At 38.8% G+C, this 19,232-nt stretch overlaps 3 protein-coding genes across 3 annotated transcripts; 2 read left to right on the top strand and 1 right to left on the bottom strand.

Annotated features, from left to right (window-relative positions):
* Window positions 1-554: 554 nt before the first annotated feature.
* K441DRAFT_596588 (cytochrome P450) lies at window positions 555-2,262 on the bottom strand (the record flags this gene model as incomplete). The annotated part of the gene is made up of 3 exons (XM_067645033.1): window positions 555-1,203; window positions 1,260-2,018; window positions 2,075-2,262. The coding sequence occupies 3 exons, from the start codon at window positions 2,260-2,262 to the stop codon at window positions 555-557; spliced, it is 1,596 nt and encodes a 531-aa protein (XP_067496515.1).
* Window positions 2,263-3,043: 781 nt separating this feature from the next.
* On the top strand, window positions 3,044-4,964 carry K441DRAFT_649250 (uncharacterized protein). Its single transcript, XM_067646932.1, has 4 exons — window positions 3,044-3,342; window positions 3,395-3,857; window positions 3,910-4,002; window positions 4,056-4,964. Exons 1-4 carry the CDS (start codon window positions 3,214-3,216, stop codon window positions 4,616-4,618), a joined length of 1,248 nt encoding a protein of 415 aa, XP_067496514.1. The 5' UTR covers window positions 3,044-3,213; the 3' UTR covers window positions 4,619-4,964.
* Window positions 4,965-5,888: 924 nt separating this feature from the next.
* K441DRAFT_649246 (putative cytochrome P450) lies at window positions 5,889-8,172 on the top strand. The gene is made up of 3 exons (XM_067646931.1): window positions 5,889-6,063; window positions 6,120-6,610; window positions 6,684-8,172. Exons 1-3 carry the CDS (start codon window positions 5,944-5,946, stop codon window positions 7,750-7,752), a joined length of 1,680 nt encoding a protein of 559 aa, XP_067496513.1. The 5' UTR covers window positions 5,889-5,943; the 3' UTR covers window positions 7,753-8,172.
* Window positions 8,173-19,232: the final 11,060 nt, after the last annotated feature.

The following is a 19,232-nucleotide window of genomic DNA, read 5'->3' as shown; positions in this document are numbered from 1 at the left end:
ATGACATACCTGCAATCCACCCGTGGACTATTCTACGAACACCTGTCGGTTGCAAAAGATATCGCCTAATATAACCTTCTCTTTCGCGAAATCAAAACACGTGCACCCTATGCAATTATGTCTACAGCAATGTCTCGAACAGTCTTCCGAAACGGAAGTGAAGAAATAATATAATAACCAGATCGGAGGCCATGTCAGCGAGTCATCCGCTGGCTTGTGCGTTAGTCGCTCTGTCGTTCTATTGCAAGGAAGAATATAACAAACCACGGCGCATGATAAGTAACATACAGAAAAGCAATGGTCAGTTCATGAAAATTCGCGTGTGTAAAATAACTAGGTAAAGAGCTTGGAAATAAGTACAAAATCAAAACGGGTGAGGGTCCACAATAGGGTGAACATAAAGTAGCAGAGATCTCCTACCATAGAACAAAAGAGCGTGTTAGAAGGTTCAGGGAAAAGTCCGTGAAATATGCATCTAGCCAGCCAATGGATTTCAAGTCATAAAGCTATCGAACCACACTCGTGACCATCTTGACGAGAACATCAGCAAAAACTCATTTTGCATCCCTCTTGCGAATCATTGCAGGGACCTTCCCGACTGGACTCAACGTGCCAAAACCAAAGTTCCTTGTGCTCATCTTCATGGCCTTCTCGTCCGCCGTAATTACACAATCGTACTTCGTAACCATCAACGCCACTGTGAGACAAATCACATGTTTCGCGAACACTTTACCGGGACACATATGCGTGCCACCGCCAAACGGCATCCAAGACCCTTCGGTTCCCTTCAAAGTGAATTCGACCACCCCAGTAGACTCGTTCGTTTTCAAAAATCGGCCAGGCCAGAATTCCGTGACTGGGTGGCCTTCACCTGCCCCCTTGCACCAGATGTTGGGATCCATATGGCCAGGTGTCGAACTGGTCAGGCAGAACCGGTCTTTCGGGATAGACCATTCATGTATCTTCAGAGTATCTCTCATTGGCCGACGTACGAGAAAGCCGTTGACTCTCAAGCGAAGTGTTTCCGACAAAATGGCTTGGAGAAGCGGCTGCTTCAATAATTTGGGTATGTCGAAAGTTACTTCGGTGACGTCGGCTCTGACACAGGCCTGAACTTCCTCGCGAATGTCTTTAAGAATCTGATGATTCTTAAATACTTCAAGAGTGACCCAGAATGCGGAGACGATGGCATTGGTGTTTGCTCTAATAGGACGTGTTAGCGGTCAAGGTTGTAACCCTGCTGGCTCAAGAGAACCTACCCCCATATAAATGCTAACTCTTGCGATGCAACAGCGTCTGCATCAAACCCAGTCATATTGAGAAACATATCCTGTCTGTTTCTGAAGAATTTAGTTCCCCAGTAAGGATCATCCCCATCTGGACCAATGGACTCTGGGTCAAAGTTGTTCTTTGCCCAAGCATGCCAGGCTTTTACTGCTGCGAGTGCATCGTCACGCGCCCGGTACGCTTCTCTTGCCATGAATCGCGGAGCTCTCACAAACAAATCCATGATGCTACGATCGATGTTCCAAAAGTCACCCAGAAATCTCGGATGTTGTTTAAGAAGGAATGTACCACACATAGCATCGATAACAGCACCCGTAACATCCTGTTGAAAGACTTCCATAAGGTCTTTGACTGATGTCCAAGACTGGCTTGGTGCAAGTGCCACGATGTGCTTAGTGATGTTCCGTTCGAACCTTTGGCTAAGGGGTGCGAGACCGGGCCCAGTGAGAAACTTGAGAAACGAAGACCTAGTCAGAAAGTCAACACGATTGTGTGACTCTATCATACTGTCCTCGTGCGGCTTCTCATGTTCTCCAGAATCATCTTTGTAGTATATTTCTGCGGCCGATTTCGGAAGCGAGAAGACATAGCGGAGCAGGGAGCCGTGGACGGCGAAAGCGGATAGCGAGCCTTGCTTGAATAACGTAGAAATATTCCTAGCTCCTTGCAGGATATAGAACTCTTGAGACATGAGTCTGACTCGGACAGGGTGGCAGCTTTGAAATGCATATCTATAGCATCGTCAATGATTTGATTCAAGCGTGATTTGCAGCAATGATCTCCTTACTTAGACGAGCAGACAAACTTAGAAGCATTCCAGAGATAACCCCACGGCATGCTTCCCAACAATGGTATCCAGTACGGGACAAGGGGGGGTAATTTGGCGAATTTTTGTTGTCTCGAGACAAAGAAGAAAAAAGTCTTCGTGGTCTGATAATGAACGAATAGCAAAAGGAAGACCCCCAGGGCTACCATAGGTATGTTCAATGCATAATGGGTATGCTTTGGTTCTGAATGGATATATGAGTAGGTTGAGTTCGTCGCTAACCAGAATTCAGAACTTTCGGTGAACATCTTAAAATGACGAGTATAGCCGGAAAGGGACACTGAGAAGAAAAGACGTGATTTGTTCTGCTAATTCTTTGAATATATAGTAGTATAGCATGATGTGTTACCTGATGTCTCGGATTTCTACGCCCCCAGAAAGATGTTTCCATGGTTGCCTTGCAGTGTTCCAGTACGAAACCTCTGTGCGCGAATGCCGTGAAAATGCCACACGGAAGCGATACGCCACCCACCGCCCGTTGGACAGATCGTAATGGGGCCAACTTTTTCCCCGGGAACTCACGCTCAGTTTACCGCAGGGTGGTGGAGTCAGATAGTCAATCTGGAGATTTGCTACACACCTACAGTCGGGCTAAGAATATCTTTTTCAACTAAGAGATACTGAAATGCATGCGGTAGCGACTACCACTTGCTAAGCCTGATTCTTCCGTCTTGGCGAAGGTACATGCAGAGCTCATGCGCATGTCTGAAAGAGTCGCGGGGGCTTCGGGACGGCCCGCACACCGCAGTGCATGCAGGAATCGCCCCTGCATATGCGGGGCAATCTTGCTGTCGGACAACATCGAAGAGTCCATTGGGATGTATGTTTCTGCACAAAATACGAACGAACCGGTGAAAAGCGGGCAGGGGCTGTGACAAGGCTTCGGAGTTGCTTCCAGAATGCCTCTGGTCGTGCATAACCGAATAGTCTAGGGCATTTTTTGAACACCGCATCTCCAGTGCCAGAGGTTGATAAAGCTGAGCAGCGCCACGAGGTCGTTTGAAACGAATCCGATTCACCCCATCCAAATTCTTACTCTGATTCCACGCATCAACACCAGTATACTTTCCTGCTCGCTGTCTTCCAAAAGTAACATCGGCATGGGTGGCTCCATCCAGATGGATCCGGCAGCAAAGGCCGCATTTGCCAGTAGCCTTACGCCAGAGCAGATTGCGCAGACACAATGGAACATTGAGAATACGGGCCGCATAGCTATGTACAAGTTCAAGGTCAGGAAAAGTGAAATGACTCAATGTCGCAGAGTCCTAACAACAGGGTTAGGTAGCCTTAGGTGTGCTCTTTGGGCTGGCCACGTTGAGTTTCTTCGGTCGGATCACTATCCGCTTGGCTTCGCGACGACGTCTCTTCCTTGACGACGGCTTCCTCACACTCGCCTTTGTCTGTCTGATCGGTGGTACTGCTATACTATACGAGCGTATCCATATGATTTACCTCGAGTTTTCGGTCTTGAGAGGAGATCAAATAGCCGCACTGCTAGCATTTCAACAAATGGACAACTTGTTCGAACAATCCAAATGGCAACTGGCGTATCTCTTGTTCCTGTGGACGGCGATCTTTGCGGTCAAGTGGTGCTATCTGGCATTCTTCTATCCCTTGCTTCGGTCCATGTCCAAGAAACTCATGTACTACTACTGGTTTTCCGTGGTTTTCTCCATCATATCCTGGCTCTTTCTTGTTGTCGGAGAACAGCTCATTACCTGCCCATACGTTGGTAAAGCTGCAGGTCAGTTGATTGATCTACTTACAAGAACTCTGAAATAATTAACTACGTTCAGCAAAATGTTTTCCAGAGCTGCCGACTTCAAAGAAAGCTCTGCTCGTACTGTTCTGGATTTGTCCGGCCCTTGATAGCTTGACGGATCTTACTAGTATGTTGCACTCTTGTTAGGTCATCATAGTTCTAAAACTAATTGTTGACAAGTCATCGCAATTCCCATTGTCATTCTTCGAAAATCTAGCATGCGTCTTCTTACCAAGATCGGTATCGGCGTATTTCTCTGCCTCTCGCTTTTCATGATCGCATGCTCCATCATTCGAGCCGCAGGCACTTACTACCAAAACGCTCTTGACTACCCCTGGCAGGTGTTCTGGCTACATGCCGAGTCTTGCATCGGTATGATAATGGGGTCGGTAACCGTCTATCGCTCAACGCTCGTGGGCTCCAACGAAGTCTCGGACAAAATACAATCGTACTTCCGCAGACTACGCGGGCGACGCTCGACCAGTGGAGCTGCTGCTCCCGTGGAAGTGAATCCTATGGAACCGTTCAAGCCTCAAAAGCTGTCGCTTAGGATTCCACGTCCCACTCTGACAGGTCTGCGCACCATGTTTGGCAACAGAACACGCACGCTTCCAACTACCGCCACCGTTTCGACGATCGGTTCGGAGTATGGTCTCATGGAAACGGATTATCATGCCCACATCAGGGCACAGGCCACGACTCACTCCCGAAAGACATCGAGAGAAGATACCGAAAGTGCGTGAAGCCGGAACTCGCACCCTGAAAATGGAAAGTTACTGACTTTGAGAGGTATCCTTGGAATTTCAGATTATACAAACGCTGAGGCACCAAAAGAAGGAGAAAAGCGTATTGGTTTGATAGGTGGACTCATAGCCCGGCTCCTTTTGCCGGTGGGGCACGGAGTAATCCTAAGTCATCGTTCGATTGGCAACGGTCAATGCGAGAAGTGATTGATGGTTCAGTATGAGTAAATTGTGGTAGTATTAGGGTTCTCTCAATGAAACATAAGCTGTGTGGGAAGAGAGCCTTGATTTGTTATTAACTCCGTATTTTCTAGGCTCGAATTAGTAAAATATTACCATCTGATGTCCCAGCGATCTGGTCTTGTGCAATCTGTGTGTAACTAGCTTCCATCATCTGTGTTTTAAAATTAGCATCGATCGTTCCGACTTTCAACGGCTACCTTGAGTACCATGGCCCTCTCTCCTAACCTACATCACCAATTCTGTCCCCAAGACTGCATTTACTCCCGAGGTCGTATAACATGCAGATAAGGGTGTACATCTCCTAATTATTTTAGATTGCTCCTCTGACTGTCGACGGGGGAAAACGACACTCGGCCTCCGAAATGTCTTGGAGAGTAATCTAGACATCGAGTCCATGTGTGAATCATTATTTATTTTTCGCTTCATGAAGCAGCATATGCATGAGAGTGGCATGCATTGACGGTACTATCATGAGGAGAATGGCCTTTGAGAGGTACCCGGGCGGGCGGTAACTTGCATGTGTGACACTGCCTGGGGGCCAGCCCCGACGTAGGTGAGCAGCTAGTACGGTTCGCTGCAGGTGAGCTTTGACCGACGTAGCTTGAAAGTGAGGTGCATGTGTGCCCTATCGGCTACCTGCACGAGCCATGAGACTTTTATCGAACAGCAAGACTGATATCAGGAGATTTTCCCATGCGTGAGGACTCGAATGCTCACCTAGGCAGGGGTGCGTAGATTGCATGCGCATGCGCGCAGCCTGGGGTCCAAATGCTCACATTGCTTACGGCATTGTTTTTTGTTGAGCGGCAGGGCTAACGGTATGGTAGCCTTGTTGCAGGCGGCGGAAGAGATCTGATGCGGGAGGAACCGTATGCGCAAGGGTGACCGGTGAATCTATGCGTATATGCGCGTATGTGGCGCGGTGCAGTGGCCCGTGCGCAAGGCAACTATCCCCCCCAATCTGCTGCTTCAACTTTCTGCCTTACTCCCACNCCCTCCGATGAGATCGGACACACCCACCATATTGACAGTAGGCTCGCCACTCCTGAACTGGCTTGTCCTTTTGTATCTAAATACGCAAAATGACAACCATGACGTGGGTCACTGCTGTTTCAATCTTGGCCGTGACAATCTTGGGTACCTTTGTTCGGAAAGCATATACACATCGCTCGAGAATCAATGAATTGCGGAAGCAAGGTGTTGTAAGTGGACCCACGACTTCGAATGCGCTTCGTGATCTGACCAGCGGCCTTATTAGCGAATGCCGGAGGGATGGAGCTGGCTCACAGGGCACCTTCTCACCCTCCAAAAATACGTTGACAAGCTTCCGCCAGATGCCAACGTGAATCTTGCTATGGCAGACCTTGCCCGTGAGCATAGCGACACAGAAATATTCTTGATGGACTTCTGGCCTGTCTATCCGCCACTTCTCATGGTGTACGATCCCGATGCTGCGGTCCAGGTGTCCACAAAGTACAATCTGCCCAAGACGAGCATGCACTTGCAATTTATGAAGCCGATTACTGGGGGGCCTAATCTTATTTCCATGAGCGACCAGGAGTGGAAGATCTGGAGATCACTATTCAATCCGGGGTTCAGTACGGCAGCCATGATGGAGAGTGTACCTCACATCGTCAAATCAGTACAAACATTCCAAGAAAAGCTGAAAGAGAAGACGCAACAAGGGGTCATATGCCTTGATGACCTGACAACAAGGATGACGATGGACGTGATCATGAAACTGACCTTGTAAGAAGCCTACACTTTCCCGCTGGTTCCCCTTCTTAGCTTGTATTGTCCGCTGACCAAAACTTACATGCAGGGGTGCCGATATCGACTACCAGCGTTCAGAAAATGCGCTAGCTACTGCGCTTGGCTACATAACCAGGTGGCATTCGTTTTGGGATCCTCGGGTACTGATGCACCCTTTCCGGCCCTTCATTCAACGATACTTCGGTCATGTCATGAATACTTTAATCCAGAAGGAACTTGATCAAAGGTTTATTGAGCTCAAAGAAGAAGCCCTCCGGAATGGCGGCATTGCTAGCGGAAAGCGTTCCGGGGCGAGATCCGTTGTAACCTTGGCAATCGAATCCTATATGGCCGAGAACAAGCATAGCGACTTGATTCACAAACCCAAGCTCGAGGAACACTTCGCTCAGTATGCCACATATCAAATCAGACTGTTTCTCTTTGCGGGGAATGACACAACCTCTTCAACAATCATCTACGTCTACCATCTTCTCTCACAGCATCCCGAGGCTCTCAAGACAATCCGCCAAGAGCACGGCAAAGTCTTTGGGAATGACGTTTGGAAAACTGCCGAACTGCTGGTCCAGCGTCCCGCGCTCCTCAACCAATGCAAATTCACCATGGCTGTAATCAAGGAGACTTTACGACTTTACCCGCCAGCTGCAACCATGCGAGCAGGTCGACCGGGTGTATCCATCACTGACCGTCATGGAAACAGATACCCAATGGATTACATAGGCGCCACGATTTTACACCCAGCCGTTCACAGAAATCCGCGTATATGGCCTCAGCCCAACAAATTCTTGCCTGAGCGCTTTCTTGTGGAGCAAGGCCACGAGCTCTTCCCTTATCCACCGGCTTTCCGCCCTTTTGAGCAAGGTCCACGGAGCTGTATCGGACAGACGCTCGTGTGGAATGAGATTCAAATCGCGCTGATCCTCACGGTGCGGACGTTTGACATCACGCCTGCATACGACGAATGGGATGCGACACGAAAGACTGGGTTCCTTGAAGGATTGAAAACAAAAATCATGGGGGAGCCAGTAAAGACGGTGCATGGGGATAGGGCTTATCAAACTGAAAAGGCAGGGACTCATCCTGCTGATGGATACCCATGTCGTGTCACAATGTCCAAGTGAACATGATCCCAATGGCTATCTGTGGGTATAAGCAGGTTACGCTCTTCGACCTTCAGCCTTCGCATTCAGATGGGTCGTCATCGAACCATTGCTCCCCCAGTGTCGATGACAGCGCTTTCATGAATGCGGCTCGCCTGTCAGGCCGGCCTGGTCTCGGCGAACGAAAGCGGCGGTGCAGAACGGAATAGACCGCCGCAGCCGGGCTGATTGTTTTTATTAGATTAAATGATAAACGTTCCGTTTCCACCCAAATCTGAGCACTTCTCGTTGTCTTTATATTTGCCGAGACGATGTTGCCCAGGTGCCCAGGTGTGGCTAGTATCACGTAATATACAACATTTCATTCCAGGTACAGCTATATGGCATTCGTAACTCCATAGATGCACTATATCAAAAGAAATAATTTAAGCACATCCGAATGAGCTATATATCCTTAGTGATAGTTTCCCGCTCCTTGCCGTTGCCTAACGCAGGCACGACCCTATACCTACAGCTTAGCGTCTTGCCTTAACAACCTCCTTAATATGTCGGAACTTTAAGTCTTAGGCCCACATCTTGGTAACCTATATGCTTTTTAATTCCCACTCGCTACCGCCCCTATATAATATAATATGTAGAATTTTTAGACAAATACCTATTATATACTAAACCATTATTATAGACTAGCCCTAGAGTGGGACTATAGTAGGTGTTAATAAAAAGGGATAATTTCTAGGTAAAGAGAAAAGGAGAAAGGGTAAAAGATACCTCTCCTCTTATTTAGGATACTAAGTCTAACTTTTAAAGGCTAGGTATAAACCTAGCCCTTAATAACTAGTTATTTATCTTAAGGACCTTAATAGTAGGTTTAAGAAACGCTTCCTAGGGGATAAAAAGATAAAAGAGAGTATATAAAAAAGAAAGGATACTATAGCTTAGAGCTAGTATATATATAGACTAAAAGGAAGGAATAAAGCTTAAGAGGTTTAAAAAGTACTACCTAATAGTATAGATATAGTTACTTAATAGGTAACTATAGTACTTAAAATATATAGGTATATTAATATATAGCTAGTCTTTATAGGCTTCTTATTACGGCACTAGTAGAACTTAGTAGAACTTTATACCGGTAAGTTGCCACAAATTGCCGTATATTGCGGTCACGTAACGCGAAGATCTTATAAAATATTAAGCAGCGCTACTTTTCTTCTTCTTTCCTTTCCCTAGCTTTAGATTCTCGTTTATAGACAATCTAATTCTATAGGCTTACGCGACCCTTTTACTATGCTTATATCTTAATTAACTAAGTCACTAATATTATCTAAAGCTTAAACTACCCTTTTTTTTTAAGAAGGAACTTAAATATATTTATAGGACTATAAATAGGATAAAGATATAGAATAGGACCCTAAGGATATTATTAGAACTACGATAGGATAGAACCTAAAGGAAAAGAATAGAACCCTAAGGAAAGGACCTATAAGATATATATAGACCAAAACCCCTAAATAAATTACCTAAAATTACCTAATACCTTTACTACTATACTATAAAATATAGTAGTAGGCAAAGTAGTTATAGGACCTATAAACACCTTAGATAAAGAAATAATTAACATTTTAACCTCTTAGGCGGAGCTTATAGCAGCTAATACTAAAATTAAATAACTATAAGAGCTACTTAAAGCTAGAGATACCTATTACAGCACTAGTAGAACTGGTAAAACTTAGCAGAACTACGCACCGGTAAGTTGCTATAGATTGCCGTATATTACGGTTATGTGACGCGAAGATCTTATAAAATATTAAACGGCGCTGCTCTTCTTCTCCTTTCCTTTTCTTAGCTTTAGATTCTTATTTATAGATAATCCAATTATATAGGCTTGCGCGTCCCTCTTACTATACCTATACCTTAATTAACTAAGTCGCTAATATTATCTAAAGCTTACTCTACTCTTTCTTCCTAAGAAGGAACTTAAATATATTTATAAGAATATAGAATAGGACCCTAACGATATTACTAGGACCATAAAGACAGGACCTAAAAGAAAAGAATAGAACCCTAAGGAAAGGACCTATAAGATAAGCATAGACTATAACCCCTAAAGAAATTACCTAGAATTACCTAATACCCCTACTACTATACTATAAACTATAGTAGTAGGTAAAGTAGCTATAGGACCCTTAAATACTTTAGATAAAGAAATAATTAATGTTTTAACCCCCTAGGCGGAGCTTACGGCTACTAATACTAAAATTAAATAACTACGAGAGCTGCTTAAAGCTAGAGATACCCCTATATCTAATAATAAGTCATTATTAAATAACTAAAGACTTACTATAGTCCTTTAGGCCCTATTCTAGCGCCTTAGTAGATTTACTAAGGCCTATATAGTACCGAAGCGGTTAGTAAGGGTTATAGATCCCCTACTATATACAAACGGAACCGACCCTATAGTTAATAATTAAAAGCTTTAATTACGGGATAAGCTTAAAGTTAATATAGACTACTTCCCTAACGCCTAAGCTAGAATAGCTTATATTTTCGGCCGTACTGGCAGAGATACCTAAACGCATTTACGCCCGCAATACACTAAAGACTTAATAGACCCCTTTATCTCTAAAGAAGAAATAATTAAATACTTATCTTCTATTTATAAAGACCCTTTTAAAGTATAGAACGCCTACCTTAGCTATAAAAGCCTAAATATAAAAACAATAGAGACCTTTTTGGCCTTCTAAACCTACTTTTTATACCTAGCTAAATAGGCCTAGATCCCCTAGAAAGACCTACTATTAGACCTCTTTAATAAGCTTACCCTAGACCTATAGCAGGCTGTATTACTAGCTTATACTACGGTATAGACGTTAAAGGAATTTATAGATTATTACCTAGCTATTAACTAAGGCCTTTATTAAATTAAGGTATATGCTAACTAGCTAAAAACTAGAAACCTTATAAACTAGGCCATAAGTACTATAAGTACAGCCCGTAGTACCCTAGTATAATTAGTAACTCCTATAGCTAACCTAGCAGCTAGCTGTATAATTACCCCTATTATAGGCCTAGTATACACCTAGCCTATATATAGTAACCCCTATATATAAACTCTTAGCGATTAAGGAGCTTACTTTTTATATAGTTAAATAGGCTACCTTATAAGGAACTGCCTAATAAAGGTAAAGATAAATAAGGTCCTATTAATTTAGGAGAATAGTACGGAGCTAGAAAAAGAGGAACCTTAGAGGAAGACTTTTCTCTAGGGTTAAAAGGGATTGATATATTATATATTAATCTAGGTTAGCTAGTTAGTAGAAGAAGCTACACTATCCCTTATACTTTATTTCGTAATAGATATTAAGTTTTAACCTTTACTTTAGCTAACTTAGGAGTAAATGCCTTTACCTTAATTAATATAAAGTGCGCTATAAAACTAGCTAACTTTTTAAATACACCCCTTAAAGAACTGCCTAAACTAATCCCTATTTGCGGTTATAACGGATAAATAGAACTACCTATTATAACTATTATATAAATCTACCTCCGCGTTAACGGATAAAGGTAGTATAATATTCCCTTCCTTATTACGGACCTTAGAAGCTATAATATAATCTTAAGAAGAAAATAGCTAGCCTATTTGGGTTTATAGCTTAATATATAGAATAGGCAGCTTATCTAGCCCGAAATTATACCCCTAACGCCTTCCTTTATAAAAGAGATAAGTATTATAATAGAAAACCTTATACGGCCGTAGATAAACACCATTTACTAGGCTAATACAACGCGTAGGGATTAGGCTTTTAAGAAGGATATATAGCTTAATCCGCAACGGATCTATATACTACGCTACCCCTAAACTGCCTATATTATACTACCCGCACTATTAGCGACTTAATTAATTGAGGTATAAGCACGATATAAGGGACGTATAAGCCTATATAATTGGATTGTTTATAAACAAAAATCTAAAGCTAAAGAAAGGAAAGGAGAAGAAAGGGAGCGCCGCTTAAAGCTATATACGATCTTCGCGTCACGTGACCGCAATATACGGCAATCTGTAGCAACTTGCCGGTGCGTAGTTCTACTAAGTTCTGCTAGTACTATAACATTACCCCCCCCTCCAAAAAAGCCTGCCCTTAGGCTTTACCGCTAAAAGTCTTAGCAAGAGAATCTAACCAATTAAACAACTTCAACCGCTAGTTGAAGTTCCTGGATATCTTAATACCTTATATAACTAAGAAATTTCTAGGGCGTTTTTGTCCTTATGTTCTTCTAGTAGCTTATTATCTTTATTATGCTAGCATTCTATCTACTTATTTAGGTACTTTAGCGGTCCGGGTTTATTAGGGTAACGGCTATAAAACTCCTAAAGCTTATAGGGGCTACCTATAAAGTTCTATATAGGGTACTAAATGGGGTCTAGGTTATATCCTTTCCAACTAACACAATACTTTAACGTTCCCTTTATAAGTTTATAGGCCAATATTTCTTCAATTTCCTATTTATTATTGTCGTTAACTTAAATTAGTAGAGGAGGTTTATTCTTTTATTCGGGTAATAGGTTATTTACAGCTTTCCATAGCTTATCCAGTAAAAAGATAGGGTGGACTTTAATTAAGTCTGGGAGCTTAACCTTATACAAGTTGCCTACTTTATTAAGAATCTTATACGGTCCTATTATCTTATAGTCTAGCTTACGGCTAGGCCGTTCTATCTTCTAGTTCTTTATTATAACCTAGACTATATCGCCTATAGTAAAGTTAGGCTTGCGCCTATACTTATTTGCCTACTATTTTATTAATTTTTAGGCCTTTTTTAGGTTTATATAGGCTACTTTCTAGGCTTCTTCTAAGCGCTTAGCGTACTACTAGGCTTCCTTATAAGATAGTTTTTCGCGTATAGTCTAGGGCCCTTCTAGTCTTTCCTAGTTAAAGCTTATACGGGGTAAGTAACCTATTTCTAGTTAAATAGGGGCAAATCCAGTAGAGTTATGGGGTAGGGTCGCTTGGGCGTAGTCTATTAAGGGTAATAGTTCGGCCTAGTTATCCTAGAAGTAGTTAACGAAAGGCCGGAGTCTCTGGTCCAAGTATTAATTTATAATCTCCGTTTAACCGTCTATCTAGGGGTAATATACCGTAGAAAGCTTTAGCTTAATGCCTAGGATCTAGGTAAACTTATTCCAAAAGGCTGATATAAACTGCGGCCCGCGGTTAGATATAATAGTGTCTAGTAATCTATAAATTTGGTAGACGTAGTAGATATACAGTTAGGCTACCTCTTTAGTATTAATATTCTTATAACAGGGAATTAAGAACGGGCGCTTGCTAAAGCGGTTAACTAGGATTATAACCATATTATATCCGTCACGGTCTAGAGGTAGCTTATAAAAGTCTATAGAGACATATTACTAGGGGCGGTTAGGTATTAGAAGGGGTTTTAATAGTCCTAGGGTTTTATCTCGTAGAATTATAGACCTATAGTAGTCGTTGCAGTTCCGTATATAGCAGTTAATATCTATAACCATTCCGGGCCAGTAGTAGCGGTTGCTAATAATCCTACGGGTCTTATTCTTTCTAGGGTGGGCCGTAGAGACCTAGGTATATACTTTAGCAATAAGCTAAGTCTGTAAGTTCTGTTCCTCTACCACTACCAGCCGTTCCTAATACTTAAGTAATCCATTTTTAAGGGACTATAGGCTAGTAACGTTCTTTACCTTTTTACGGTACTCCTATAGAGAAGAGGCCGTACGGTTTATCTGCAGCAATTTATTAATTAAGTCAAGTCCTAAAGGGTTAATAGGATATATCTCGGCGCCTAAAGGGTCTATACTTAGTTCTGAAGCTAGTTAGTTAATTTAGGCACGGTCTAGAATAGAGCTGGTAGAACTATGTAATAGGGAATAGTAACTAAGGTTATATAACATACTATATATTAAATAAGAGGAACGAGAGGAACTTATGTACCTTATATATAAGATGTATATTATATATAAAAAGGATTTTATAGGAGTAAGGTTGTGTATTTAAGGACCCTTAGTCCCTACCTAGATAGTTCCTTCCTTATAGTAATTTTTAGAATATAATTAGAGTTAATTTATTAGGCAACTACTCCACTAGTTATTATTATATTGTTAATTTTAATTTATATTACCTATACACCTAGCCTAATAACGAGCCTACTGTAGTACTTGCTATAAGGGTCCGTTATATAGTAGACGAACCCTTAAAGAATACTAGCCTATTAGTAATGGGTTAGTTCTCTTATATACCTTACCGTATTTAAAAGACCTAATATTATTAAAACGCATTTTAAGCTAGCCGAATTCTTTACTAATCTAAATTAAAAGCACCTTAATGTAGTAAACTAAGCAATTACCTACTGCCTTAGAACAAAATCTACAGCTATTAAATACTTAGGCGAAGTATTTAGAGTATACATATACTTTAGAAACCCTAAAGGAGAAGACGTTACCTTTTATAGAGCATTTAACGCAGTATTTGCGGACTATAAGGAGACTAAACGGATCTCTTAAGGATATCTATTTATGCTATTTAGAGGTCTAATTAATTAGAAAGCAACCCTATAGCGATTTATTACTCGCTTAACTACTAAAGCAGAGCTTCTTTCCCTATCTACTACCGCAGTCAAAATTATCTAGTGGTAACGATTCTTTAAGACAATTAGCTTTAACTTAGAACGCGAATTTACCGTACTTTGCGACAATATATAGACTATATAACTCCTAAAACAGGATACACTAAAGCTTAATACTAAGCTTTAATATATCGACGTTTATTAGCACTAGCTAAGATAGAAAGTTTAAGATAAAAAGATTGACATATAATGGGTTCCTATAGACAAAATGCCTGCTAACGGCCTTACTAAAATCTTACCTTGTTAAAAGCACGAAGCATAGACACAGCAGTTAAATTTGGTAGATATTTAACATTAGATTAATTAATTCTATTCGCAATATCCGTAATATCCGCAATATTCGCAATATCCGTTACGGTTACCCTATTCTTTTACTACTCCCAAATTGTATCTAAATTTCCTATTTTAGTATAGTTTTAACCTTTATTTTTCTAGAGCTTTAACTACACCGTTAAATCTAGGGGAGTATATAACCGACTACTAGTACTATACTAAAACACCTACGTATTACCTGCGTATTGACTGCGTATTACTTACGTATCACACTGTTTTAGTTACGTAGTAGTCTCCCCTTTTATCTTATTACCAACACCTTCCTTATATATTTATATCACTTAATTTCCATAGATTTACAATTAAGTCGTTCTTATAATTCTTCCACACTGTAAAGCTTACAGTAGTTAAGGCTATTATTAGCTTATAGGTCTTCCGCGAAGCCGCTAATAGGGGTTATTTAGTAGTATAATACGTCTACTATACCTTTAGAGAGTAGGAGTAAAAGTATTATAATAATACTGCTAACCTAGAGAGGAGATTTAGGCCCTATATAGATAAAGGATAGTATACTAATTAATATTTACATTAGCGTAAGGCTTGCAGAGACGCATTACCTAAAATATTTAAGGATATTTAACTATTTATTAAAATGACGCCGTACGATATTATTACTAGTTTAATTTGTCTATTATAGGAGTATAATTTCGCTAAGCAGATTTACTAACCGCATTAACAGAAAACCTTAATAGGAGGAAAAAAGGTTAATTACTACATTATTAGGAGACTAGGTAATAGTGCTAGAAAGACAATTCTAAATATTAATCCTAAGCTACTCTTAAATATTATTATATAGTTAATCTAAGAGGGGTTATCTAAGATTAAAACGGTATAAGCATAGTAGTATTTTAGATGGTGCGTTACTTACTTATTTTCTATTTTACGTTAAGTTGATTTAGGAATTATATATTTTAACTAGACTTTAACTTAGACTCATTCCTTATTAAACTTTAAAATTATAGACCTAAGTAATTAATTACTATATTTAATATATTATCTATTACTACTTTATATCTTTATATTATACCTTAACTATATAAGCTAGTTATTTTTAAAATTATATATATGTCTATAGACTAGATTTTTAGTATACGCGGCGGAATCTGGTAATCTAACATTAATTAATTAATTTAAAAGCCTTCTTTGTTAATTAATCTAGATGCCTTACTTCCCCAATGCTTATAATATAGATATTTAAAAAATATAATAAGAACAATTACTATTACTATAATAAAAGTAATAACAGCCGAAATAATTTCTGTAATAACTCTTTAATAAAGACGATTTTGAGTTATTTTATATCTATTAGTCCTACTATTACTATTAGTATATAGTTTAAGATAAGAGAGGGTAAGCTAACTAATTCTTAAATATAATTATTTAAGTTTTAAATTAATAGATATAAGTTAAGATCTTAGATAAAGAACAGTAGTGGCTTTAAACTACTTTTAAGGTTCTTTTAGTCCTAGATTTAGGTATCTGCTAAACTAATAAAGTTCCCTATTTTGGAGATATACTAATCCCTATAAATAGCCACTAATAAGACTAGCGCATTCCGGATATACTTTGGCCTACTTTTAGCCTTTTATCTTTAAGCTATACTGTATTAAAACTAGATATATTATATTATACTATATTAAAGAAAAACGTATACTAGATATTATTATAAGTTACTATATATAATACCTTAAATAGCTGCTTTAAAAAAATGGCTGTAATTAGTGTAAAAAGCTAGAATTCCCGTTATCTTACAACCCCTTAAAACTTCTTATTATTTTTAGCAAAATGTGTATCCTTTACCCTTATATACTAATCCTAAAACTAGGCCCCTTTATTATAAGTGCACTTTCTACTTAGCCTAAAACTAGGCCACTTAGCTACCTTAAATATGATTTGCTGCCAATACTAGGTCTTAAATGGCCCGAAAATGGGCCACTAATACTCTATATTAGAGTTGTTATTAGTATAGTACTATAAATCTACTCTTTTATTACTTTTAACGATGGAAACTGCGGGCAACTATAGCGGAAAGTAACTTAATAAACCCTACAACTAAAATATTAATAAAGAGTATAAGCTATATAAGTGTAATATATATCTAAAATGCTTTCGCGATCCTAATAGTCTAAATAGATATTCTAAACTGTATAAGGACCGTCTAAAGGAGTTTAAGTGCGATTTCTATCTACGACGGTTTAACTATAAAGACTATTTACTTAGGTTTATAGAGTTTAGCTTAGCCTAGCAATAGCTAACAATACTAGGTATTAACGCTCTTATATAAAAAAGTTTTTAAAGCGCTTAAAAAGAGAAATACGGATATAAATAGTACCTTATTAATTAATATAGGATATTAAAAGAATATGCTTTATTTTATTTATCTATAACCTAAGTCCTTAAATATTAGATAGATATTAGGGGGCCTTATAATTAAGGGTATTAAGCTACTCTATAAAACCTTTAACTTAATAAACTTAAAAGTAAAAAGGAATCACCTTAAATTAAACTATTTAACTCTATAGAATGGAAGAAAGCTACTCTATTAACTAGTTACCTTATCTACCTTATAATCTAGCAAACTTTTATCCCTATTAGTTGTAATTTACCTTAGGTATATACTATAAATGCCTATATCTAGTTTAGAGGAGAAGAGGTATAGAAATTAAAAAGAGCGAGGCCTAAAAATAGGCTAAAGAGAGGCTAAAAGTAGGCGATAGAGTATAGCCGAAATGCTATAGTCTTACTAATAGCTGCCTATAGGGATAAGTACATCCCTAAAATAAGCAGCTTTTTAGCTTAGTAGTTTAGCCTAGATCTAGAACAGCGAGAACCCTAAAAGTAGTAAAGAAGCCACTATTTCTACTAGAACTTAGGTTATAACTTAAGTTAATTATTCTATTCCTATTGATTTAAAATTTAAAAGGTTAGTTTACCTTATCTTATATAAACTAATAATATTAAAATAGCTTAACGCTATCTTAATAAAAGCGTAATTATAAGAATTGTTATATTTATAGTTTTAATTATAAGATTAATAAAAGGATAGACTTAAAAAAAAAAAAGAATATCCACTTCTAAAAGAGAATAGGCGTAAAAAAAGGATATTCGCTCTAAAAGGAGAATAGGCGTGAAAAAAAAAGGATAATTATATAAAGAAAGGATATCTAAGTAAAAAAAGGATATCCGCTCTAAAATAAGAATGGGCTTAAAGGAGGATATCCGCCCTAAAAAGAGAATAGACGTAAAAAAAAGGATAACCGCTAAAAAAAAGAGGATCTAAATTGGCCTAGAAATGGGCTACCTTTATATAGCTAAGTTATAGGCCACGTTAATCCATTACTATTTATTATAGCAATGCCCTCTAATGCTGCTCGTTATCTCTAAAAAGTATAAAGGTAAAAGAAGAACTTCTTTCTCTTAATTTAGAGGATAGTGACTATCTCTATTAAATTAGAAGGGATGCTTATATTATATATATCTCAATTTCTTCTAACCTAGTACTAAAAAGCGATTAAATAAACGGCCTAAAAGTACTTAGTTATTTAAAAAGATTTCTAAGGTAGAACAATTGTTAGAGAACTCTTATAGTAGAGAAAACCCTAAATGGTATTCTATCTAAGGTAGATCGTTTTCTACTATACTCTTTAGCTAAACATTATATCTCTAGATAGTACTATAATCTTCTAAATCTTACCTAAATTAGGTAAATTAGTAATAGGGTATTACTGGTGTCTTAAAACCATTAAAAATGTATACTAAAAATTATAAAATTTAAGTATAAACTAAAGGTACTTTCTACTAGAATAAAAGCTTATAGTATCCTTTAGGCTTATTATTCTAACCTTACGCTAACATTTCTAGGGTATATCTATAAAGAAGAAGAAAATTAAGTTATAGGCTTCCTTATAGAGGTTCTCTAGGGTTATTACGCGTACTTAAAAGATTAGTAACTATATAAAAATACTATATAGGAACTTTATAAAATAGGAACTATTTATAGCGATCCAAATAAGTATAATATTTTAGTTAAGGGAGATACTACAAAATTTATTAATTTTGAAGAAACTATATTTTAGGATAACTATAATTTCAGGTAATTAAGAGAGAAGGAAGGGTATAATCTAATTAAAAGTCTAATAGATACTTTAGGACTAGTTAAGTAATTATAGATTTTAGCTTACTAAGTTATAGATATCTATTAAGCGATTTTACCTCAGAAGCTTAGACTAAGAAATTAATTACGGATATAGAAATATCCGCACCGTCCGCTAAGCTAATTTAGGACAGTAATCGTTTTCTTAGTCTAAGGGACTTTAGTAAGATTTATAGGAAAACCTAAATACTATTTATATAAGAAGACCTTATTAACTTTAACGAAATTAATCTACCCTTCTACAATACCTATTAATATAAAAATTACACTAAATTATAGGGAAAAGCCTACTCTATAAGTTATAAGATCTTTAGCTCCTTATACACGCGCGATATTAAGAGGAATAGGCCCTAATTCTACC

The sequence above is a fragment of the Cenococcum geophilum genome (genome assembly GCF_001692895.1).
Source record: "Cenococcum geophilum 1.58 unplaced genomic scaffold K441scaffold_100, whole genome shotgun sequence".
NCBI lineage: Eukaryota > Fungi > Ascomycota > Dothideomycetes > Gloniales > Gloniaceae > Cenococcum > Cenococcum geophilum.
This window is presented reverse-complemented; position numbering and strand designations above follow the sequence as displayed.